We start from the raw sequence: 27145 nt of genomic DNA on the forward strand, positions 1-27145 counted from the left end.
ATCATGACCCTCTCCTGGGCCTGTGAAATAAAAGGCACACCCTCCCCCCCTCAGAAAATCAACTCAACAATAATGTTTACGACTACAAATAACAACAACTGTTTGCGACCCTGTGTTTATAAAAACGTGGATATCGACTTTGGTCACTGAAGCAAATCGATGTCATGCAGGGCTAAGGGGCCAGAAGGTTGAGGGTTCAACCACCACGGACCAGCTCACTCTCCCTGCCAGTTTCATAAGGCACTTTTTACACTTCAATCAGAGCTGGCTGCAGACAATGATCAGTTAAAGGGGGAAATCTGATTTAACATGTTGATACCACATATAAAATATGTGTTTCGCAGGTTCAAAATCCCTGACTTAGAACTAAAAGTAAAAGGGATTCAGGGAATAGCTTTTTTTACTTGCTGGACTATGTACATCCATTCCTATGCAATCAGCAATTTGTTATGCAGTAGTTGTAGATGCAATTATAGTCAGGACACAAGAGGGCGCTCCAATTGAACTGTCTTCATTACTAAAACGGAGTAACTTGATAAAGTTGAAACGTTCTCATGAGCTTCCTTTTTTCCCCCCATAATTTCAGGTAACTATTCCTTTATTTGTCCAAACCGAGAGTGTTGATGAATTATAAGGTGTTTAGAAACATGGTGTGACATTCTTTGTAAGGTTTATCAGTCACAGGGTTCTATATTTTTTAAATGAAAATTCAATGTAGCTAACAAGCTTGAAAGCTAGGCTAGCTAGCTATAGAGAGGAGCTGCTAGCTAACAGGGGGAATGCGTGTGCACCGGGCAATGTGTTTTCATTCAAAAATGTTTTAATGTATATTACAGGGAATGTATTGGACGGTGTATTTGTAAAAACAGGAGAGTAATGTCACCTCGTGGTTCAAGGGAGATGCAGAACATACAGTGCATTCTGAAAGTATTCAGACCCCTTCACTTTTTCCACATTTTGTTACAATACGGCCGTATTCTAAAATTGATTAAATTGTTTTCTTCACTCATCAATCTCATCAAACACAATACCCCATAATGAAATATATATATATGTATAAAAAAAGGTACAGAGAGATCCTTGATAAAAACCTGCTCCAGAGTGCTCAGGACCTCAGACTGGGGTGAAGGTTCACCTTCCAACAGGACAATGACCCTAAGCACACAGCCAAGACAATGCAGGAGTGGCTTCGGGACAAGTCTCTGAATGTCCCTGACTGACCCAGCCAGAGGCCGGACTTGAACCTGATCGTACATCTCTGGAGAGACCTGAAAATAGCTGGGCAACGACGCTCCCCATCCAACCTGACAGAGCACGAGAAGATCTGCAGAGAAGAATAGAGAAACTCTCACAAATACAGGTGTGCCAAGCTTGTAGCATCATACCCAATTAGACTCAATGCTGTAATCACTGCCAAAAGGTCTTCAACAAAGTACTGAGTAAAGGGTCTGAATTTCTGTAAATGTGATAAATAAAAAAATAAATAATAATAATAATAAATTAGCAACATTTTCTAAAAACCTGTTCTTGCTTTGTCATTATTGGGTATTGTGTGTAGTTTGAGGAGGGGGGAAAAAACAATTTAATAAATTATAGATTAAGGCTGTAATGTAATAAAATGTGGGGGAAAAATCTATGGGTCTGAATACTTTGCCGAATGCACTGTATATACAATACCAGTTTGGACACACCTACTCATTCAAGGGTTTTTCTTTATATTTACTATATTGTAGAATAATAATATAATAGTATAATATATAATAGTTAATACATGAAAACTATGAAGTAACACATATGGAATCATGTAGTAACCAACAACAACAAAAAATTGTTAAAATATATATTTGAGATTCTTCAAAGTAGCCACTCTTTACCTTGATGACAGCTTGCACACTCTTGGCATTCTCTCAACCAGCTTCATGATGTATTCACCAGGAATGCATTTCAATTAACAGGTGTGCCTTGTTAAAAGTTAATTTGTGGATTTTCTTCCCTTTTTAATGCATTTGAGCCAATCAGTTGTGTTGTGACGGTGGTATACTGAAGATAGCCCTATTTGGTAAAAGACCAAGTCCATATTATGGCAAGAACAGCTCAAATAAGCAAAGAGAAAAGACAGTTCATCATTACTTTAAGACATGAAGGTCAGTTAACGGGAAAACTTCCAAGTACTTTGAAAGTTTCTTCAAGTGTAGTCACAAAAACTATCAATCGCTATGATGAAACGGTCTCTCATGAGGACCTGGGAGTGCTTTGCTGGTGACACTGTCAGTGATCAATCTAGAATTGAAGGCACACTTAAACAGCATGTCTACCACAGCATTCTGCAGCGATACGCAATCCCATTTGGTTTGCGGTTAGCGGGGCTATCATTTGTTTTTCAACAGGACAAATGACCCAACAAACCTCCAGGCTGTGTAAAGAAGTGGTGTGAAGTACTTAAGCAGTACTTTAAAGTATTTTTTACTTATCCCCAAAAAATGACTTATCTGCACTTAACTTCACTATTCATTTTTTACAACTTTTACTTCACTACATTCCTAAATAAAATGTACTTTTCACTCCATACATTTTCCCTGAAAAGTACATTTTTAATGCTTAGCCATACAGGAAAATGGTCTAATTCACAGACTAATCAAGGAACATCCCTGGTCATCCCTACTGCCTCTGATCTGGCGAACTCACCAACTCACAAAACACAAATTCTTTGTTTGTAAATTATGTCTGAGTGTTGGAGTGTGTCCCTGGCTATCCATAAATTAAAAATATTAGCTTAATAAGGAAATTGAAACAATTTATACATGTACTTTTGATACTTAAGTATATTTCAAACCAAATACTTTTAGATTTTTACTCAAGTAGTATTTTACTGGGTGACTTTCACTTGAGTCATTTTCTATTTACGTATCTTTACTTTTACTCAAGTATGACAATTGGGTACTTTTTCCATCACTGGTGTAAAGGCTATTTGACCAAGAAGGAGAGTGATGGAGTGCTGCATCAGATAACCTGGCCTCTACAATCACATGACCTCAACCCAATTGAGATGGTTTGGGATGAGTTGGACCGCAGAGTGAAGGAAAAGAAGCCAACAAGTGCTCAGCATGAGGGAACTCCTCCAAGACGGTTGGAAAAGCATTCCAGGTGAAGCTGGTTGAGAGAATGCCAAGAGTGTGCAAAGCTTATATGGCTACCCATCCACCACCCCGACCAACCACCCTACTTTCATTTTTGCCTTAGGTAACCTTCTGTCTTATGTAACCATACCAAATGTAACATATCATACTAATTTGAGTGTCACAGATTACGTTTACTATGTTATGTCTAGTCTATGAGACCAGGCTGCTCCCCTTGCTGTTCCAGCAGCACTACAACCCTGGTAAAACCAGTGATCATAAGGTGTATTTTTATCTTTATTCATGTTTTAGTGTCAAGTGATGATACCAGACAGCTGCGTCTAGGTAAAAAAAAAAAAAAAAAAAAAAAAAGATTTAACCTTTATTTAACTAGGCAAGTAAGTTAACAACAAATTCTTATTTACAATGACGGCCTACCACGGCCAAACCCGGATGATGCTGGGCCAATTGTGCACCATCCTTTGGGACTCCCAATCGCGGCCTGATGTGATACAGCCCGGATTCAAACCAGGGACTGTAATGACGCCTTTTTCACTGAGATGCAGTGCATTAGACCGCTGCGCCACTCGGGAGTCCAACTACAGCTGGTGCAGAGTAAACCAGTGGTCCACTACAGCTGGTAGAGCGAAAACAAGTGGTCACCTATTCCGAACAGTTAAAAAGGTATGCAGGCTTTAGTTCCAGCCCAGCACTAGGACACTTCTTGATCAACATAATGATCACTATTATGAAGGCCTTGATGATTAAACTGCATTAGGGTAAAATGAACCCTGGACCAGAGTTGAAGAATACAATCAATGTCTGGTAAGGGATGGGCAAGTTGAGATGTGCATGCATACCTGTTTTTGAATCATGCAACCATGTTGATGGGAGTTTTTATGAGATAAAAAAAAATCTAATTTCAGGTTTTGGCACTAGTTGAGTTGAGGATGGGTAAATCACATACCCTGTAGCTTCCCCTTTCTCCACTAGGGGGCACCACAGTAACACCAGCATGCGTGTTGTAGTAAGTTTACATTCTGGGTTAGAAGAACCCCCCGTACCAAAATATACATTCAACTAGTTTGATGGATGACTGCGTCCTCCCCACTGCAGCATCAAAGAGTTCTAGTAATTCAATGTTCCTTTCGTTCTCATTTTCCTAATAACTACTCTAAACCAATGACATGTACGAATCCACAAGAAGTTCATGGTATCTTGATTAGGGAGGCCAGGCTCATAGTCATGGCTGGAGCAGAATGGGTGGAATGGTATCAAATACAATACATCGTTGCCATTCCATTCACTCTGTTCAAGCCTCCAATGGTATTTCTGAGTAGAGATACAGAAAAACGTTTATTTTTATACATGACAGTGCCAGAGAGAGAGCGAGGGAGGGGAGAGAGGGTGGATGAGAGGGAGAGAGATGAGACTAGAAGCATAGCCTGCATACATCATAACCATATGACTATAGCTGTTAATGACCCTGCACACATGACACTCTGTCCCCTCCAGCACAAAAGGGAGAGGGTACCAGAGTTCAAACAAACTGAAAACAAATAGATTTTTTTATGACGTGCAGTCGCACACTCGCCTCAGTTCTGTGCCTCAGGGAAGGGACATGAACGTCACAGAAAATGTTTAATTGTGGTTAAGATTTCTGTCCAAGGTACCGTTCGCTGGTTTCACAAGCCTTCTCTCTACCCTTCTCTCTATTCAACCCCTGTGAATGGGTTGTCCTTGTCCGAGTAGTGCAGCGCAGCGGTCTAAGGCACTCCATCTCAGAGCTAGATACGTCACTACAGACCCTGGTTCGATTCCCGGCTGTATCATAACCAGCCATGATTGGGAGTCCCACAATTGGCCTAGCGTCACTAGGGTTTGGCCGGGGTAGACCGTCATTGTAAATGACAATTTGTTCTTAACTGACTTGCCTAGTTGAATAAAGGTTACATTTAAAAAAAGATACCCAAGTAGCACTTCATGCAGAATCTACTTATTTGTTCAAGTATGTATGTATGTATGTAAATATATATATATATACATACATATACACACATATATATACACACAGTATGTTGACACTCCTTCAACTTAGTGGATTCGGCTATTTCAGTCGCACCCGTTGCTGATAGGTGTATAAAAATCGAGCACACAGCCATGCAATCTCCATAGACAAACATTGGCAGGCCTTACTGAAGAGCTCAGTGACTTTAAAACGTGGCACCGTCTTAAGATGCCACCTTTCCAACAACCTACAGGACAAAACAGTTTGTCAACTTTCTGCCCTGCTAGAGCTGCCCCGGTCAACTGTAAGTGCTGTTATGGTGAAGTGGAAACATCTAGTGGTAGGAAACACAAGTTAACAGAACGGGATCGCCTAGTGCTGAAGCAAAACGCACTCCCAAATTCCAACTGCCTCTGGAAGCAACGTCAGCACAAGAGCTGTTCATCGGAAGCTTTGTGAAATGGGTTTCCATGGTCGAGCAGCTGCACACAAGTCTAAGTTCACCATGCACAATGCCAAACTTGGCTGAAGTGGTGTTAAGCACGCCACCATTGGACTCTGGAGCAGTGGAAATGCGTTCTCTGGAGTGATGAATCACGCTTCACCATCTGGCAGTCCCGACGGACAAATCTGGGTTTGGCGGATGCCAGAAGAATGCTACTTGCCCAAATGCATAGTGACAACTATAAAGTTTGGTGGAGGAGGAATAATTGTCTGGGGCTGTTTTTCATGGTTTGGGCTTGGCCCCTTAGATCCAATCTAAATGCTACAGTATACGATGACATTCTAGACGATTGTGTGCTTCCAACTTTGTGGCAACAGTTTGGTTAAGGCCCTTTCCTGTTTCAGCATGCTCCCATGCACAAAGTGAGGTCCATACAGAAATGGTTTGTTGAGATTGGTGTGGAAGAACTTGACTGGCCTGCACAGAGCCCTGACCTCAACTCCATCCAACACCTTTGGGATGAATTAGAACGCCCAACAGAGCCAGTACTGTATATTCTTTCAATATATTAATAATGTAAGAATCAAACATTTTCAATTAATAATTTTATAGCTTTGCAATTGATGAAAAAAAATTAACTCCAGACCGAAATCAAAGAAATACGTTTATTTAAGTGTAAACAAAAAAAAACTGCATAGGAAATGTGTAAAGTCCACAGAAGGCAGCAGGCAACAGACGAGGGAAGGCAACAGAAGACAGCAGATAACAGAAGACAGCGTGTAACAGAAGACAGCAGGCAACAGAAGACAGCGTGTAACAGCAGACAACAGAAGACAGCGTGTAACAGAAGACAGCGTGTAACAGAAGACAGCAGTGTAACAGAAGACAGCGTGTAACAGAAGACAGCAGGCAACAGAAGACAGCGTGTAACAGAAGACAGCAGGCAACAGAAGACAGCGTGTAACAGAAGACAGCAGGCAACAGAAGACAGCAGGTAACAGAAGACAGCAGGCAACAGAAGACAGCAGGTAACAGAAGGAGGCAGGTAAATTAGTCTCCTCTTCTTCATTTAAACTGAAGACCTGACAACTGCACTTCCACACCGACCACTGTGTGTGAGGAGAGGAGAGGGGGGGGAAACACGTGCATACACACATATACACACTCCTTACAGATCATTTCAGTGTGTATTTGATAGTACACCAACACAAAACACACACCAGCAGCGCCCTTCTAAACTCAGCTGGTCCCTGCTGTCCTCGTGCCTCGTCGACAGAGGAGAATACATTCAGTGGATTTGGGTTCAACAACACGATGCAGCACACAAACACACTCTCACACACTACCTACTGCACACAGGACAGAACAGAGCCTTAGAAATAGGCCTACAAAGTGACTGTTGATAAACAGACTCAGATTATTATTATTTTTTAAAAGAGGCCATTTTGTCACCAAAGGCTCCATGATAGTAAGATTCTAAATTGCATTCTCACTGGAATGGAACAATGGTAACAACATGGTGTCCATTGTAATTCTCTAGACGCAGATTGATTGGTAGTACAGTATCAGTTCTGTTTTGTGATCCTGCTAGCAATGAGTAGGGTGTGAGTGAGAATGACTCCCAGCAAACCATTTTTTTACAAAATAAAAAAAATAAAAAATACATTCCAAAAGGGTCGCCGAGAGTCGTGTGGTCTGGAGTCCTTTGGTGTTTATCAAACAACGGGAACATTTAACAAAAATAAAACCTGAAAATTAAACATCAAACAGTACATTTCAAGGAAATAATTCAAAAAGCTAAATGTTTCCATTTTCGAGATTGAGAACGTGTAATATGCAAAAACGGACACACAGAAAAGATTGGTCGCGTTCCAGCCCGTCTTTACCACACACACACACATGCAGAAATCTCAGGATTTTCACAACCCAACTGCAAAGAAAAAGGGTCCTGGAACATGGCCAATGAGACTCGTACTGAGGTCATAACAGAAAGGTTCACTACATTATCACTATGGTGGACACATTTCACTGACACCCGCATCACTAGGGGGTAAACATTTCACTGTGACACCCGCATCACTATGGGGGACACATTTCACTGTGACACCCACATCACTATGGGGAAACATTTCACTGTGACACCCGCCTCACTATGGGGGACACATTTCACTGTGACACCCGCCTCACTATGGGGGACACATTTCACTGTGACACCCACATCACTATGGGGGGACACCATTTCATTTCACTGTGACACCCACATCACTATGGGGGACACATTTCACTGTGACAACACCATCACTATGGGGGACACATTTCACTGTGACACCCACATCACTATGGGGACACATTTCACTGTGACACCCGCATCACTATGGGGGACACATTTCACTGTGACACCCACATCACTATGGGGGACACATTTCACTGTGACACCCACATCACTATGGGGGACACATTTCACTGTGACACCCACATCACTATGGGGGACACATTTCACTGTGACAACCGCATCACTATGGGGGACACATTTCACTGTGACACCCACATCACTATGGGGGACACATTTCACTGTGACACCCACATCACTATGGGGGACACATTTCACTGTGACACCCACATCACTATGGGGGACACATTTCACTGTGACACCCACATCACTATGGGGGACACATTTCACTGTGACACCCACATCACTATGGGGGACACATTTCACTGTGACACCCACATCACTATGGGGGACACATTTCACTGTGACACCCACATCACTATGGGGGACACATTTCACTGTGACACAGGGACATAGAACTACCTGAGTTTCAATTTTTTTCTTCCTTTTAAAAATGTTACGTATTTTATTTTTTTCTTTAAAAGATACAATCATTAACATGTTGCACAACTTCTACCTGGTGCAGTTTCACTTAAACCAACTTCTCTCTGAGATGCCAGAAACAAAATGGTGGACAGAAACATAGTGGCCAATAAAACCCTGCCCAACAGGAGTACAGGAGACCAATCAAGTGCTCAGCACCACACTTCCTGGATATTTTTGTGTGAGAGGGGGGGGGGGGAGTTTAAAATAAATCAAGCGATTCTAATGAAGAAACCTAGCTTATTTTGATAGAGAGTATGAGGTTGTCATTACTAGGGCTAAAACAAAATGTCTCCAGTGTAAACAGTCTTCATCGTGTGTGTGTGGAGGGATCATTAAACTGTGTGGCTCTAAAAGTTGTTGTACTAACTGCACTCTAGTACAGATTCCAGACATGGCTGGCCAAGCAACGATTGGCCTCTGCAGAGCCTCTTGGGAACAGGAAATACAATCGCAAAGGTCAAAAAGGTTAAATCCATCCAACGCACTCCTAACACATACACACCTGTGGGTATATGATCATGATAAAAAAAACATCCCCAGATTCAGCTACCAACCCGTCGAGTTTACAACACCTATATCTGTGAGACGTTGTTTCATTTTTTTATAAATGTAAGCATGCAACAAAAAAACAAAAACAAAAAGTTTCAAATACATGTTTTTCCTCTGTAAGAGTGAAAACCGTAAAGATAGAAGTTTGTCATTTTTTATTCAAATGTAAAAGATTGCAGACTTTTTCCATATAGTAATACTGAAACACGTCGACAGATCATATCGGTGACACGCCTGTGGGTTCTAAGCAGCAGGGCCTGGGGCCTGTAATGTGCTAATGTCTCCGGTCTATTACCGTGCAACAAGCAGGCTTATTAACTCGTAATAAACATCTTAGTCGCGCAATGTGTTCCTACACACACACCAGACTTTTTTGCATTGTCAAAGAGTGAGTTTTCAAATAAGTTAGTACCAACCAACATTGTGCTAACTCTTAGGTACACACTTCTAAGATGTTCTGACTGAGGAGAACCTGTGCTGATATTAGAGGTAATTCTTGTCGGTCTAAAGGGGGTATGATGAAGGCCTCAAATTAGCTAACGGTGACGTCGCCATCTTTCTCACTGTTGGCAAATCAGGTTACAGCGCTACTGTGGTGGCACAAAAAAAAGGGGGGGGGGGGCAGCCCACATAAGTGCATCCAATCAAAGCACAGGGATCTGTCCTTGGCTGCTTTGATTCGCTAAACACTAATATCTATGATATAATGGTCCAATGACATTCGCCGTCTATGACAGTGTCATCCCGACGCCAACTCCATTTTGACACCAAACTCCCACAAATATATTTTTTTGGCACAACGCTCTGATCTTCGCTATTTGGTTTCTCCATATGATTAAAAAGGCATAATGCACCACAATGCTAAACAGACCACTCACGGACACAATGTGTAGAGATGGCCATTTGTAACTTGTAATTTTACATGAAAAGGAGGATTAAGATCTTTGGTCCAACAGGTGACAGGTAAATGTTACATGATTTAAAGAGTGAGGTAAAAGTAACGAGGTATGTTTTAAAAAAATACAAATAAAGACTAACTTAAAAGGAACCGTACAAGTGGTACAGTACAAACTTAAAGGTCTGGAAATTGAAGTATACAGTACAAGAGACCTGATGTTTAGAAGTTACTAGTCAAAATATTTGAAGAGGTATATATATATATATACATACACACAGTTGAAGTTTACATACACTTAGGTTGGAGTCATTAAAACTCATTTTTCAACCACTCCACACATTTCTTGTTATTGAACTATAGTTTTGGCAAGTTCAGTTAGGAGATCTACTTTGTGCATGACACAAGAGTCATTTTTCCAACAATTGTTTACAGACAAATTATTTCACTGTGTCACAATTCCAGTGGGTCAGAAGTTTACATACACTAAGTTGACTGTGCCTTTTAACAGCTTGGAAAATTCTAGAAAATGATGTCATGGCTTTAGAATCTTCTGATAGGCTAATGGACATCATTTGAGTCAATTGGAGGCGTACCTGTGGATGTATTTCAAGGCCTACCTTAAAACTCAGTGCCTCTGTGCTTGACATCATGGGAAAATCAAAAGAAATCAGCCAAGACCTCAGAAAAAAAATTGTAGAGAAATTGGGAGAAATTTATAAACGCCTGAAGGTACCACGTTCATCTGTACAAACAATAGTACTCAGGCATAAACACCATGGGACCACGCAGCCGTCATACCACTCAGGAAGGAGACGTGTTCTGTCTCCTAGAGATCAACATACTTTGGTGTGAAAAGTGCAAATCAATCCCAGAAGAACAGCAAAAGACCTTGTGAAGATGCTGGAGGAAACAGGTACAAAAGTATCTATATCCACAGTAAAACGAGTCCTATATCGACATAACCTGAAAGGCTGCTCAGCAAGGAAGAAGCCACTGGTCCAAAACAGCCATAAAAAAGCCAGACTACGGTTTGCAACTGCACATGGGGCAAAGATCGTACTTTTTGGAGAAATGTCCTCTGTTCTGATGAAACAAAAATACAACTGTTTGTCCATAATGACCACCGTTATGTTTGGAGGAAAAAGGGGGTGGCTTGCAAGCCTAAGAACACCATCCCAACCGTGAAGCATGGGGATGGCAGCATCATGTTGACAGGGAATTTTTTACTAGGATTAAATGTCAGGAATTGTGAAAAACTGAGTTTAAATGTTTTTGGCTCAGGTGTATGTAAACTTTCGACTTCAACTGATATATACACACACACACACACACAGTATGTAACATGAAGCATTTAAAGTTAGGTAAAAGGTGTGTTGAGGTAGATTTGTAAAATGATGAGGTCTGAGAGTTGAGGTACTGTGGCCAGTAACTGGTTAAGGTAGGCTGTATTACAATTGAGTTGCACATGAGTAACTGTGAGGAATAAGAAAGTATATAAAACATTTAGAGGTATCTGACAGTTAAGGTAAACGATGGGATGTGAAAGTTTACGTAAATTAGGATTTAAAGTGCAGGCCTGCACTTTCTTCTGAGGTAAGAAGCTCAGTCAGAAACCAACTAATAAAACGCCCATACCGCTAGGCTAGACTACGCTAAAGTGGCTAACTTCACAAGAGAAAGGGAGATTTACAACCCCTCCAAAAAGGTCCACCACAGATGATAAATCAGGAATCTGTTTACACTCAATGGTTAAATGGTTTGAGATGCTAATGCTAAATAAGGGTTGCTAGACATGAAGCAGTGTCACGTTAGCATGGGTGGTGGAGCTAGATTGAACCTCTCAGGGGTGTGAGATGGAAAGTGGCCTGGAAAGATACTCTTTGGTTGCTGTGAGATATGTTTTTTTTTCAGACCTTTCTACAACGTTCTCTTCAGGAAGTAGGCTTGAAAGGTACTTCCATTTTAAAAGCTAAAAGTAGGCCTTATATTCTTCTTCTCCCCATTGACAGTGCTTTGAACAGATCTTTTTGGTGACAGCTGGTGAGCGTTTTAGACCTCCAACATAAATGATTAAACAACAAAATGTCTTCAATGGGACTTGTTGTTCTTTCGATGCCAAACATACAGTTAGCCAAAATTCTACCTTTGGTTGACTCCACTAGCTGGTCTCTAGACCTCCATCTTTTCGAGGTCTGGTCAGCATGCACATGTTCCGGAACACTCTCTCTCCGGCATTTCAGAATGGGCGTCAATAACTAGGGTGGGGCAGTGATGTCAGAAGGGGGTTGGATTCAATTCTAGCCCCCAAGAGCCAATCAGTGCCCCACAATTCAACCACACAGGATCATTCTGATTTCTGATTGGCTCTCACTCCTGTGGACAGCCAATCAAGATGCCTGCTTTCTGGAGGCATTGCTATCCTTCCGCATCATTCACAACGAATGTCACTCAAACAGAATTTATAATCAATCTACTAATCAACAACCAATACATCCTGATAAACTTCTGAAATACTTTGGTGGGCCCTCCGTTTGAGAGTACACAAATGCTGTTTGTTTTTTCACATTGATTTTCATTATTTTTCTCCTCATAATCAGACCAGCTTGCTGACGCCTGAAAGGAATCAACAATGTTCAATTGATAATTGGATACTTTGGGACAGAAAAGAGAATCTCCCCACAACAACGACTAGCTCATGATTTCAACCAATCATCAAACTGCATCTGTCCCAGGTCAGACTCCCGGCGCCGCTGCGATCAATAAACCAGTCAAGCTAAAAGGAGATTCTTCTGGTCCATCTGGTACTGTGACCTGAGCTAACTAACACTGAGTCAGTCTAACCGGTTTGGCATTACCTCTATTCCGTCGGTCTGCAGTGACACTGCACATGGAGAGATGAGGGGGACATGCTAAACCAAGATCTACAGAACAAGCTACCCTAAACATCACTGAACACACTAGACTCCACTACAGGTCAGGTCAAAACATCTTTTCATTTCAAATAAAAAAAGTATTGAGGTAGACTTTTTTCATTTTCTTCTTTGTAAAACTTGACAGACTTAGAGTAGACCTCTGCTCGGAGAAGGTGAGTACATTCATTAAGAACTGGATGAGGTAGGTGGCGGAGCAGAGGATTCAATATTTCAAGAAAAAGTGAGAAAAATCCCTGAGAAGGCGACGTGATGAGAGTTGAGAGAGAGCAATTCAGATAGAAGACAGGGAAATCGTGATCTCTTCCTTGTTACTTTCACTACTGATTATCAACTAGTCTTAGTGGTCCCCTTTGTCATACAGTATACCACAGAAATCTGATTACACAAACTAAAACCTAAAAGTAAAAAATAATTTAAAAACGAACAAATTCACTTCCCCTTAATTTGTAATAACGCATTTCTACCTGCTCTGATTATCTCTCTTTAAACTGTCCTCTTTGTGTCTGTTTGTTGAATCCTTTTCCTAGCTCTTCAATTTCCTCTCCCTAACAGAGAAACGGAGAGAAAACCGAGTGAGAGAAAGAAAGAAAGCGAAAAGCGATTAGAACTTGAGGATGCGGTTGTTTCCGAAGTCGACGACCAGGATGACTCCGTCAGGTGTCACAGCGACACCGGAGGGGCGGTCCATCTGTCCGAAGCCACTGCCATGGGTGCCAAATTTGCATAAGAAGTTCCCGTTGGGCTCGAACACCTGCACACGGTGGTTCCTCGAGTCGGCAACGATGATCCGGTTCTCCTGGTCCACTGCTATGCCCTGGGGACGCAGGAACTTCCCGTTACCGGTACCCTCGGAGCCCAGGAACCGGGCAGATTGGCAATCTGGCCGAATCACCAGCAGACGGTGGTTGTTGAAGTCGGTGACGACCAGGTGGTCCTCATGGTTAAAGGCGACACCCCGCGGCGAGTCAAAGTGTTTCCACAGGGTGCCCTCAAAGCCGTACTTGTTGATGAACGAGCCGTCAGGGCCAAAGAGCTGGACGCGGTGGTTCCTGGTGTCAGAGACCAAGATCTTCCCCGCAGAGTTCACTGCCACATCCCAGGGGTAGTTGAACTGACCGTTCTACAATAGAGTGCAGTAGAATATAGTTGTTAGTTCAGCTCTGATGAGTGTGTGTACGTGTACTATACTACTGTACGTGAGAGAGCGCACGATTGAAAGAGTTTGTACCTTAGTGCCCTTCTCGCCGAACTTCAGCATAAACTGTCCGTCAAAGGTGAACACCTGCACACGGTGGTTATCTTTGTCCGTTACGATGATCTGCTGTTGGCTGTCGCACGCCACGCCCGCTGGACGATCAAACTGACCGGGGCGAGAGCCCAGGGAGCCAAACTTGTGGTGGAAGGCACCGCACGGCTTGAAGATCTGGACCGTAGGAGGTAGTCGCAGAAGAAAGGAAATAATTAAAGAGTCACTGTTCTAAAGATGGCTAGCTAGGGCCCTGTACACGTTATGCTTCACTGTTCTAAAGATGGCTAGCTATGACACTGTACATGCTATGCTTCACTGTTCTAAAGATGGCTAGCTAGGGCACTGTACACGCTATGCTTCACTGTTCTAAAGATGGCTAGCTAGGGCACTGTACACGCTATGCTTCACTGTTCTAAAGATGGCTAGCTAGGGCACTGTACACGCTATGCTTCACTGTTCTAAAGATGGCTAGCTAGGGCACTGTACACGCTATGCTTCACTGTTCTAAAGATGGCTAGCTAGGACACTGTACACGCTATGCTTCACTGTTCTAAAGATGGCTAGCTAGGGCACTGTACACGCTATGCTTCACTGCTCTAAAGATGGCTAGCTAGGGCACGGTACACGCTATGCTTCAGCTCTCAAGAAGAGGGCTACTGAGAGACAGATAGCTGGGAAGTTAAAAGCAAACAAACTGACACTGATTTAGCAAGAGTTCGCTTGCTAGCATCATAAAACCATTTCTCCTTAGGATAACGGCTGAGTTCAACACCAACCCACGACATGAAATGAATGAAACCCACCTGTACTCGGTTGTTACTGCGGTCGGCCACCACCACGTATCCCTCTTTATCCACACTGATGCCCCAGGGACGACACAGCTGACCGTCACCCTCCCCCTCACTGCCAAACGCAGACACCGGTGAACCCAGAGCCCCGTAGCGTCGCCCAGACTTCACCAGTACCTGGAACACAGGCAGGGAGAATGCTACTTAGCATTTCATCCTATCTACAGCAATTTTCAAGTTGTATTACTTTGTTGTTGCTTAAGAGATGTGCATAGAATATGTTGGAGTGTAAATATATGACTTGGTTGTTACATTTATTATAATACTATACATTTTACCTTGAAGGGGCTGCCCATGATGTGCTGGTTACAGACCAGAACTGACACCAAATCTTCTCCCTCAGTCTTGGGCAAGTAGCTGACCGCGTACGACCCGTTCTGGTTGTCACACACCTCCGCAGCCGACAGGTTACCATCCGCCGCTGCCATCACCACCGCTGACACTGCGTCACCGCCCGAGAGGCAGGGCTCCCTGTCGTGGTCGTAGCCAATTACGGTGAAGGAGGCGGTCTTGCCACGGAGTGCGGTCTTTAGGCCTTCACCGTGAGCTTTGGTGACGGGAGCGAACGCTCCGCTACTGATCAACCCCATGGACTGGATGGCTATGTACAGGGCCTGGTGAAGATAATATTATCAATAATACTATAAATATGCCATGAACTAGGGACAAGTGGAAATCGCAACATTAATATAATGTATATGAAATTGGCTGACATGTCGATAATTCCAGTCATCCGAAGAGCCACAAGAGTCTCTAACCCCTCTCGCTTGGTCTGGCGGGGTGAATAGGAACCTGTTATTTACCTGGTCTGGACGTGGTGAACAGGAAGCTGTTATTTACCTGGTCTGGAGGGGTGAACAGGAACCTGTTTATTACCTGGTCTGGAGGGGTGAACAGGAACCTGTTTATTACCTGGTCTGGAGGGGTGAACAGGAACCTGTTTATTACCTGGTCTGGAGGGTGAACAGGAACCTGTTTATTACCTGGTCTGGAGGGGTGAACAGGAACCTGTTTATTACCTGGTCTGGAGGGGTGAACAGGAACCTGTTTTTACCTGGTCTGGAGGGGTGAACAGGAGCCTGTTTATTACCTGGTCTGGAGGGGTGAACAGGAACCTGTTTATTACCTGGTCTGGAGGGGTGAACAGGAACCTGTTTATTACCTGGTCTGGAGGGGTGAACAGGAACCTGTTTATTACCTGGTCTGGAGGGGTGAACAGGAGCCTGTTTAATACCTGGTCTGGAGGGGTGAACAGGAACCTGTTTATTACCTGGTCTGGAGGGGTGAACAGGAGCCTGTTTATTACCTGGTCTGGACGTGGTGAACAGGAAGCTGTTATTTACCTGGTCTGGAGGGGTGAACAGGAACCTGTTTATTACCTGGTCTGGAGGGGTGAACAGGAACCTGTTTATTACCTGGTCTGGAGGGGTGAACAGGAACCTGTTTATTACCTGGTCTGGAGGGGTGAACAGGAGCCTGTTTATTACCTGGTCTGGAGGGGTGAACAGGAACCTGTTTATTACCTGGTCTGGAGGGGTGAACAGGAGCCTGTTTATTACCTGGTCTGGAGGGGTGAACAGGAGCCTGTTTATTACCTGGTCTGGAGGGTGAACAGGAACCTGTTTATTACCTGGTCTGGAGGGGTGAACAGGAGCCTGTTTATTACCTGGTCTGGAGGGGTGAACAGGAGCCTGTTTATTACCTGGTCTGGAGGGGTGAACAGGAACCTGTTTATTACCTGGTCTGGAGGGGTGAACAGGAGCCTGTTTATTACCTGGTCTGGAGGGGTGAACAGGAGCCTGTTTATTACCTGGTCTGGAGGGGTGAACAGGAACCTGTTTATTACCTGGTCTGGACGTGGTGAACAGGAAGCTGTTATTTACCTGGTCTGGAGGGGTGAACAGGAACCTGTTTATTACCTGGTCTGGAGGGGTGAACAGGAACCTGTTTATTACCTGGTCTGGAGGGTGAACAGGAACCTGTTTATTACCTGGTCTGGAGGGTGAACAGGAACCTGTTTATTACCTGGTCTGGAGGGGTGAACAGGAACCTGTTTATTACCTGGTCTGGAGTGGTGAACAGGAACCTGTTTATTACCTGGTCTGGAGGGGTGAACAGGAACCTGTTTATTAGCGTGGTGAACAGGAAGCTGTTATTTACCTGGTCTGGAGGGGTGAACAGGAACCTGTTTATTACCTGGTCTGGAGGGGTGAACAGGAACCTGTTTATTACCTGGTCTGGAGGGGTGAACAGGAACCTGTTTATTACCTGGTCTGGAGGGGTGAACAGGAACCTGTTTATTACCTGGTCTGGAGGGGTGAACAGGAACCTGTTTATTACCTGGTCTGGAGGGGTGAACAGGAACCTGTTTATTACCTGGTCTGGAGGGGTGAACAGGAACCTGTTTATTACCTGGTCTGGAGGGGTGAACAGGAACCTGTTTATTACCTGGTCTGGAGGGGTGAACAGGAACCTGTTTATTACCTGGTCTGGAGGGGTGAACAGGAGCCTGTTTATTACCTGGTCTGGAGGGGTGAACAGGAACCTGTTTATTACCTGGTCTGGAGGGGTGAACAGGAACCTGTTTATTACCTGGTCTGGAGGGGTGAACAGGAGCCTGTTTATTACCTGGTCTGGAGGGGTGAACAGGAACCTGTTTATTACCTGGTCTGGAGGGGTGAACAGGAACCTGTTTATTACCTGGTCTGGAGGGGTGAACAGGAACCTGTTTATTACCTGGTCTGGAGGGGTGAACAGGAACCTGTTTATTACCTGGTCTGGAGGGGTGAACAGGAGCCTGTTTATTACCTGGTCTGGAGGGGTGAACAGGAACCTGTTTATTACCTGGTCTGGAGGGGTGAACAGGAACCTGTTTATTACCTGGTCTGGAGGGGTGAACAGGAACCTGTTTATTACCTGGTCTGGAGGGGTGAACAGGAACCTGTTTATTACCTGGTCTGGAGGGGTGAACAGGAACCTGTTTATTACCTGGTCTGGAGGGGTGAACAGGAACCTGTTTATTACCTGGTCTGGAGGGGTGAACAGGAACCTGTTTATTACCTGGTCTGGAGGGGTGAACAGGAACCTGTTTATTACCTGGTCTGGAGGGGTGAACAGGAACCTGTTTATTACCTGGTCTGGAGGGGTGAACAGGAACCTGTTTATTACCTGGTCTGGAGGGGTGAACAGGAACCTGTTTATTACCTGGTCTGGAGGGGTGAACAGGAACCTGTTTATTACCTGGTCTGGAGGGGTGAACATTAAACGATCATCCTCCTGTGGCTGCAGCAGGCCTCTGAGAGACTTCAGCTCCTGGATCTGGGTCAGCATGCGCTCTCTGGCCAGCAGCACGTCCAGGTGACAACCCTCATCCAGCACCTGATGAGTTATGAGGTGAGGAGACATGGATGCCATAGTTAGCAATAGTCATGAATGACTTTCAACATAGTATTTATAAACCTGGTCGTCTTGCGCGCCCCCAGCCCCCCCTCCGGACATGCCATCTTTTAACATACCTGAGTGACTGCTGTGATGGTGCTGTCCAGCTTGGTCAGGTTCTGATGCAGCTTCTCTACCTGCAGGTACAGGGACTTGGCTTTCAGCTGTTGGATCTTCTCAACCTAGGAGAGGGAGGGAGAAGGGAGGGAGAGGGGAGGGAGGGGGAGGGAGAAGGGGGAGAAGGGAGGGAGAAGGGGGGAGAAGGGAGGGAGAAGGGGGGAGAAGGGAGGGAGAAGGGAGGGAGAAGGGGGGAGAAGGGAGGGAGAAGGGGGGGAGAAGGGAGGGAGGGGGAGGGGGGGGAGAAGGGAGGGAGAAGGGAGGGAGAAGGAGAGGGGGGAGAAGGGAGGAGAAGGGAGGAGAAGGAGGAGAAGGGAGTGAGAAGGGGGAGAAGGGGGGAGAAGGGAGGGGGAGAGAGAGAGATTAATTCATGTGGGTGTACAAGTATGGGAAAATCCAGCAATGTGAAAACAGCAGTTTGTTAAATCTCAGATTGTTGTAGATCAGTGTACAGGTTACAGTGGGATATTGGACATATAGTGACAGCAGTGACTAACAGACAAAACAGGCCATTCAACAGGGGGATGAAGGTTGTGACGTGAATCAAAAGTTAGGGGTTAACATTACTACACAACACTTAAAAGTTCAACCTGTCTGGATCCATGTTAAAGGGAAGGACTAAACCCCCAGCCTGTCTGGTTCCATGTTAAAGGGAAGGACTAAACCCCCAGCCTGTCTGGTTCCATGTTAAAGGGAAGGACTAAACCCCCAGCCTGTCTGGTTCCATGTTAAAGGGAAGGACTAAACCCCCAGCCTGTCTGGTTCCATGTTAAAGGGAAGGACTAAACCCCCAGCCTGTCTGGTTCCATGTTAAAGGGAAGGACTAAACCCCCAGTCATTTTTTTAATTTTACCTTTATTTAACTAGGCAAGTCAGTTAAGAACAAATTCTTATTTTCAATGATGGCCTAGGAACAGTGGGTTAACTGCCTGTTGAGGGGAAGAATGACACATTTGTACCTTGTCAGCTCGTAACCTTCCGGTTACTAGTTCAACACTCTAACCACTAGGCTACCCTGCCGCCCCATGAGCCATAAACACAAACACAAAGCAATAGAAAAGGCATAAGTCATGTGGGCGGACAGGGAGAATCAGGACATGCACAGTGAAGTGTATACAAACATGTAGAACACGTCTACTGTAAAAACACCTTCCCTTCTAAACATGTTAGTCAAACAGTGACAGCACCTGTCGGATGATCCCTCTAACCACGTAAATATATGAGTGAGTGAGAGCGTGATAGAGAGAAAGAGACAGAGAGAGAAAGAGACAGAGAGAGAAAGAGACAGAGAGAGAAAGAGACAGAGAGAGAAAGAGACAGAGAGAGAAAGAGACAGAGAGAGAAAGAGACAGAGACAGAAAGAGAGAGAAAGAGAGAAAGAGACAGAGACAGAGAGAGAGAGAGAGAGAGAGAGACAGAGAAAGAGAGAGAGACAGAGAGAGAAAGAGAGAGAGAGAGAAAGAGACAGAGAGAGAAAAGAGACAGAGAGAGAAAGAGACAGAAAGACAGAAAGAAAGAGAAAGAGAGAAAGAGACAGAGACAGAGACAGAGAGAGAGACAGAGAAAGAGAGAGACTGAAAGAGAAAGAGAGAAAGAGAAAGAGACTGAAAGAGAAAGAGAGAAAGAGACAGAGACTGAAAGAGAAAAGAGACTGAAAGAGAAAGAGACTGAAAGAGAAAGAGACAGAGAGAAAGAGACAAAGAGAAAGAGAGAGAGACTGAAAGAGAAAGAGAGACTGAAAGAGAAAAGAGAGACTGAAAGAGAGAAAGAGACTGAAAGAGAGAGAGACAGAAAGAGAGAGAGAGACTGAAAGAGAGAGAAAGAGAAAGAGAGAGAAAGAGAGAAAGAGACTGAAAGAGAGAGAGACAGAAAGAGAGAAAGAGAGAGAGAGACTGAAAGAGAAAGAGAGAGAGACTGAAAGAGAAAGAGACTGAAAGAGAAAGAGACTGAAAGAGAAAGAGACTGAAAGAGAAAGAGACTGAAAGAGAAAGAGAGACTGAAAGAGAAAGAGAGAGACTGAAAGAGAAAGAGAGACTGAAAGAGAAAGAGAGAGACTGAAAGAGAAAGAGAGAAAGAGAAAGAGACTGAAAGAGAAAGAGACTGAAAGAGAAAGAGACTGAAAGAGAAAGAGACTGAAAGAGAAAGAGACTGAAAGAGAAAGAGACTGAAAGAGAAAGAGAGAGAGACTGAAAGAGAAAGAGACTAAAAGAGAAAGAGACTGAAAGAGAAAGAGACTGAAAGAGAAAGAGACTGAAAGAGAAAGAGACTGAAAGAGAAAGAGAGAGAGACTGAAAGAGAAAGAGAGAGACTGAAAAAGAAAAAGAGAGAGAGAGACAGACAGAGAGAAACACACCAACACAGATGGAGAAAAGCGTACCTTCCAGAGTAGCTGACTCTCTCTGTCCTCCAAGGCTTTCAGGTGTCTGAGGACCACGTTCTTCACCTCTGTCTGGACCACCTTGGCCTTGATGTCTACCTGCTCTGCTATGGCCTGGATCTTCTCCATACTCAACTAGAACAGGGGATATTAGGGTTAGAAATAACACACACCACCTTGATCTCTAGGATACAGGACCAATTATGGGGTATAGGGTCAAAACCTATTATACCACTGGACCCTCGCCATTCTCAGATTAACAAGAACTAACCAGGTTAAAAAACACCCACATAAACACTTCTAGCCAGCTATGACAAAATCTTTTAACTATTTTTCCAGAAAAAATACTAATAACGAGACGCCTGAACATTTTTTTTTTTTTAAATAAAATAAACGACAAATGACTTTAGTTGATGAAAATGTAACGAGACGAAAAGTCCACGTGACACTAATCAACATTCAAATGGACTTGGATCTGCTTTCCATCTGTTTTGTCCATGCCGCAATCAATCCACTCACTGGCCAATAACGTCTTCCAGTTCCACGGGCTCCTTCCAAACACACAGCTTAGGCGGTCATTTCAATCCCTGGTGTCTCTTTTGAACTGATGCACAGCCAGCCAGGCCGCAATTGTACCAAACAATAAGGTATTTGATCAACTTTGCTTTCATTAAGGCAAATTTTTTGCGCTGATCACATCAGAAGCTCCATTTTGCAGGGAAAGCTCAGATTCTGCCCCCTTTCAAGGAAATCACTTATTTACCCCGTTCCAATGGTTACGATGAGAAAATAAGATTGAACAAATAACACAGCAATGACATACTTATTCCTTAAACAAAGTTATGCACCACCCAATTCCCCTGTGTGAAAAAGTAATTGCCCCCTTACACTCAGCAACTGGTTGTGCCACCTTTAGCTGCCACGACTGCAATTACTTTTTCACACAGGGAAATTGGAAGTTGCATAACTTTGTTAATTAAATAAATACAATACAAATAACAAAAAAATGTATACTTAAACTCAGGTTCCTTTTATCTAATATCAGGTTTTTGTTAATGATCTGATAACATTTGGTAGCAAACATACAGAAAATCAGAAAGTGGGCAAATACCTTTTCACGGCACTGAATAACCTCTTTCCCCTCAAATTCAACTGGGGAACTGGAAGACAGCTCCACTGCTTTAAAAACCCTCTAATCAGGGACTGACTTAGACCTGGGACACCAGGTGGGTGATTCCCCTCTAATCAGGGACTGGTTTAGACCTGGGACACCAGGTGGGTGATTCCCCTCTAATCCTTTAACCTGGGACACCAGGTGGGTGACTAATCAGGGACTGTTTAGACCTGGGACACCAGGTGGGTGATTCCCCTCTAATGGGACACCAGGTGGGTGATTCCCCCTCTAATCAGGGACTGGTTTAGACCTGGGACACCAGGTGGGTGATTCCCCTCTAATCAGGGACTGGTTTAGACCTGGGACACCAGGTGGGTGATTCCCCTCTAATCAGGGACTGGTTTAGACCTGGGACACCAGGTGGGTGATTCCCCTCTAATCAGGGACTGGTTTAGACCTGGGACACCAGGTGGGTGATTCCCCTCTAATCAGGGACTGATTTAGACCTGGGACACCACCAGGTGGGTGATTCCCCTCTAATCAGGGACTGACTTAATCAGGTGGGGACTGACTGGTTTAGACCTGGGACACCAGGTGGGTGATTCCCCCTCTAATCAGGGACTGGTTTAGACCTGGGACACCAGGTGGGTGATTCCCCCTAATCAGGGACTGGTTTAGACCTGGGACACCAGGTGGGGACTAATCAGGGACTGATTTAGACCTGGGACACCAGGTGGGCAGGGATTCCCCTAATCAGGGACTAATCAGGGACTGGTTTAGACCTGGGACACCAGGTGGGTGATTCCCCCTCTAATCAGGGACTGGTTTAGACCTGGGACACCAGGTGGGGACTCTAATCAGGACTGGTTTAGACCTGGGACACCAGGTGGGTGATTCCCCTCTAATCAGGGACTGATTTAGACCTGGGACACCAGGTGGGTGATTCCCCCTCTAATCAGGGACTGAATTAGACCTGGGACACCAGGTGGGTGATTCCCCTCTAATCAGGGACTGGTTTAGACCTGGGACACCAGGTGGGTGATTCCCCTCTAATCAGGGACTGAATTAGACCTGGGACACCAGGTGGGTGATTCCCCTCTAATCAGGGACTGAATTAGACCTGGGACACCAGGTGGGTGCAATTAATTACTAGGTAGAACAGACACCAGAAGGCTCCGGACCTCATAGGGGTAAGAGTGATATGGCTAATTATGACTGACATTGGTTACAATCTACCACAATAGAAATGTCGCCAGCTAAGGTTTACAAGGGGATAGGAGGCCTTGTTGGACAAGGCTATCTGTGCACATGATGGAAGTTACAAGGTACATATTATTTAAATGGAGAAGGGAAAAATAACACTATTTATGTGACTAAATGACTGACTTAAACTAGACTAAAATTGTCCAGGTTTTTAGTCAACTGATAATACCTAAAACTAACGAAGGACTAAATGACTAAAATGTGACGAAGGATAAAATATATATCTTAAAACAAAATCTAAAATAACTGCTAAAATGAAAACTGCAGCAGGGTAACAGAATAAAACAGGAGTTTGAGTTATTACACAGCACTTCCTGGGTGGCCAATAGTCAACTACGTCATGCATGAAACAGGAAGTGGCCTGGATATGACCATCTCATGTGACCAGGCACCTGCTCTGTTATGACACACTAAAATACAGGAAGTAGACAGTACACAGGAAATCTGAGGATTACCACATAACCTCACACCCCTCCTAACATTAAGGGGTAGACACCAACTCCTCACTTCACTCATCTTATTCAACAGTAGGGGCGGCAGGTAGCCTAGTGGTTAGAGGGCAGGTAACCTAGTGGTGGCAGGGTAGCCTAGTGGTTAGAGCGTAGGGGCGCAGGGAGCCTAGTGGTTAGAGCGTAGGGACGGCAGGTAGCCTAGTGGTTAGAATGTACGGGCGGCAGGTAGCCTAGTGGTTAGAGTGTAGGGGCGGCAGGTAGCCTAGTGGTTAGAGTGTAGGGCGGCAGGTAGCCTAGTGGTTAGAGCGTAGGGGCGGCAGGTAGCCTAGTGGTTAGAGCGTAGCCCAGTGGGAGCGTAGGGACGGCAGGTAGCCAGTGGTTAGAGCGTAGGGGCGGCAGGTAGCCCAGTGGTTAGAGCGTAGGGGCGGCAGGTAGCCCAGTGGTTAGAGCGTAGGGCGGCAGGTAGCCTAGTGGTTAGAGCGTAGGGGCGGCAGGTAGCCTAGTGGTTAGAGCGTAGGGGCGGCAGGTAGCCTAGTGGTTAGAGCGTAGGGGCGGCAGGTAGCGGCAGGTAGCCTAGTGGTTAGAGCGTAGGGGCGGCAGGTAGCCAGTGGTTAGGAGCGCAGGGGGCGGCAGGTAGCCAGTGGTTAGAGCGTAGGGGCGGCAGGTAGCCTAGTGGTTAGAGCGTAGGGGCGGCAGGTAGCCTAGTGGTTAGAGCGTAGGGGCGGCAGGTAGCCTAGTGGTTAGAGCGTAGGGGCGGCAGGTAGCCTAGTGGTTAGAGCGTAGGGGCGGCAGGTAGCCAGTGGTTGGCGTAGGGGCGGCAGGTAGCCTAGTGGTTAGAGCGTAGGGGCGGCAGGTAGCCTAGTGGTTAGAGCGTAGGGCGGCAGGTAGCCAGTGGTTAGAGCGTAGGTAGCCTAGTGGCGGCAGGTAGCCTAGTGGTTAGAGGGCGGCAGGTAGCCAGTGGTTAGAGCGTAGGGGCGGCAGGTAGCCAGTGGTTAGAGCGTAGGGGCGGCAGGTAGCCAGTGGTTAGAGCGTAGTGGGCGGCAGGTAGCCTAGTGGTTAGAGCGTAGGGTTAGAGCGTAAAAGGGGCAGGTAGCCCGTAGGGGCGGCAGGTAGCCTAGTGGTTAGAGCGTAGCCCAGTGGACGGCAGGTAGCCTAGTGGTTAGAGCGTAGGGACGGCAGGTAGCCTAGTGGTTAGAGCGTAGGGGCGGCAGGTAGCCTAGTGGTTAGAGCGTAGGGGCGGCAGGTAGCCTAGTGGTTAGAGCGTAGGGACGGCAGGTAGCCTAGTAGTTGGCGCGTTGGGTCAGTAACCGAAAGGTTGCTGGATCGAATCCTCGAGCTGAGAAGGTGAAAATCTGTCATTCTGCCCCTGAACAAGGCAGTTACCCCGGTAGGCCGTCAAATAAGAATTTGTCCTTAACTGACTAGCCTAGTTAAATAAAGTTTAATAAAATAAAACATATTTATCAGTGACCTTTGAAGTCAGAGTGTGAGATAGGAGCTAGAGGTAGTGTCACTAACCGCCATGTTGTTCTCACTGTATATGAGAGGACAGTGACATTTTAAGAAAACTGCAAAAGTTTTGTAGAAACTTCAATGTCAAGGGGACCTAATGGACATAGTTTGGCTTCATTGTCAAAAAGCATTAAGTTGACTTTCAAAACACATTAAATTCGAGATTTCTTTCTATATATTTTTTAAATATTAATGTCTCTCCCTCTTGTTCCTTTCTATCACTTACATTACACTCTCTGTTTCCCTCTGAGTTGGGTGGTTAGAGGGTGGTCTGGACCCCACAGGGCCGAGGGGGGAGGGATCCTTTGTGACATTACCCAGAGAGGGGGGGGGTGTCAAAGGTCACCCAAATCCCCCTGAGGTCATTGACCTCCTGACCCATGGCTGAAGGACCCTCCCCCTGGGCAGCAGGGTCCCTTCTCCCACTGGCCATTTGGGACAGACCGCTAAAGGGTCTGTTATAATCGGGACGTCTGGAGAGAACAGCAGGAAGGGAGGGGTGGGGCTTCATCAATACTGACATAGAGAGCGAGAGAGCAAGGGGGAAGATGGAGAGGGGGAGAGAGGAAAAAGATAGCGTGAGAGCAATAGGAGAGAGAGAGAAAGATTTGGCACCAAAACGTAAGCTCAAATGTGTAACTAATGATGTTTCATCATTTAACTGTTTAGTGCCCATATTATTGTGAAACAAGGCTGATGCTGGTCCGTGGCAGGCCAATACAGCAGCAGCTTGGGACACAAAGGAGGTCAAACTGGCCAATCAGAAAGCAGCATACTCAACCAGCAGGTCACAAGTTCAGGGTCGGAGGTCATGGGAGATAATGGGTGTGGAGTGGGCGGAAATATCCTGCCCCGAGAAAGAGTGTGTGTGTGGGTGTCTGTCCAAGTTCTGTATCAGGAGATAGAGGGACTAGGCGGTGGTTGAACAGTGACAATGTGCACAGTTATGACGTAACATAACCTTGGCTTGCTGAACTAGATCATGTTTCAGGGTTACGCCGAGTCCTGACCAGGGTCAGACACGCGATTACACGACATCTCACACTTCCTGTTAACTCTGGTTTCCAGGAAGTACTGTAACAAAGCATCTCATTCAGCAACATACCCATCCGTATCAAAACCATTCTCAACAGATCATGGAGAGTGAATGTAACTGTGAATGTCTCAGAATCAATTACCGATAACACAACCCTGTATCACAATAAAGGCTTTGTTTCTTATGAGGAACACTTTCCTTAAAAACCATAGAACTAGAATGAATACAACACTATTTATGTGTAAGAGTTCTCAGTGCCAGCTGATTGTCAGTGAGCGCGTGGTTGTGAGGGAGGACATGGGTATCAACACCGTGACTGAATAGATCATTTATCGTGATTAGTAATGTTTCCCTTTTCACGTGAGTAACTTCTTCTAGTGACCACTGCTGCTAGAGACAACACAGAGTCAGAGAATCTATTTACTCTACAAGCATTTACATAGAGATAATATGTTCCTCTCTCTCTGTGTGTGTGTGTGTGTGTGTGTGAAAGAGAAGGGTGGAAGGGTCTAAGATTCTATTTCTAGATGACCTTTCCCCTTCCTCTCCTCCCTTCCCTGTCACTCCCCTTTGACCCCCGTCACCCCAGGCGACCCCCCCCCCCTTCCAGGGCCAGCTGGGTACCTCTAACCCCAGGCTTCAGTGCAGCCTAAAGGAGAGTGTGGATGATATGCAGAATATCCGACATATCTGAACCAGTAATGTGGGTAAAAAAAATACCACAGATGCATTGAGACACAGACATGCTCACCTGTACAGCCTGTCTTCCTTGCTGTGCGTCGGCCAGTAGCTGGATGATGATGTCTCTGGAGTCCTGGACAGCGTCCTGTAGATAGACCAAGCTGTGGCCCATGTGTCTGCCCACACTACACTCCCTACAGATAGGCACAGAGCACGTCTCACAGAAAAACAGAA

At 45.1% G+C, this 27145-nt stretch overlaps 1 protein-coding gene across 1 annotated transcript in view; it reads right to left on the reverse strand.

The window, feature by feature from the left end:
* Positions 1–11137: 11137 nt before the first annotated feature.
* LOC112236709 (E3 ubiquitin-protein ligase TRIM71-like) overlaps positions 11138–27145 on the reverse strand; it is a 41095-nt gene continuing 25087 nt past the window's right edge. The window contains exons 2-9 of the mRNA XM_042310389.1: positions 26982–27145; positions 20854–20988; positions 18437–18541; positions 18162–18299; positions 15200–15535; positions 14877–15038; positions 14053–14247; positions 11138–13944 (exon numbers count right to left, since the gene is read on the reverse strand). Coding sequence (XP_042166323.1) covers positions 13426–13944; positions 14053–14247; positions 14877–15038; positions 15200–15535; positions 18162–18299; positions 18437–18541; positions 20854–20988; positions 26982–27145 — 1754 coding nt within the window. The 3' untranslated portion in view covers positions 11138–13425. The remainder of the gene's footprint in view (positions 13945–14052; positions 14248–14876; positions 15039–15199; positions 15536–18161; positions 18300–18436; positions 18542–20853; positions 20989–26981) is intronic.

Source organism: Oncorhynchus tshawytscha, linkage group LG31 (genome assembly GCF_018296145.1).
Source record: "Oncorhynchus tshawytscha isolate Ot180627B linkage group LG31, Otsh_v2.0, whole genome shotgun sequence".
Lineage (NCBI taxonomy): Eukaryota > Metazoa > Chordata > Actinopteri > Salmoniformes > Salmonidae > Oncorhynchus > Oncorhynchus tshawytscha.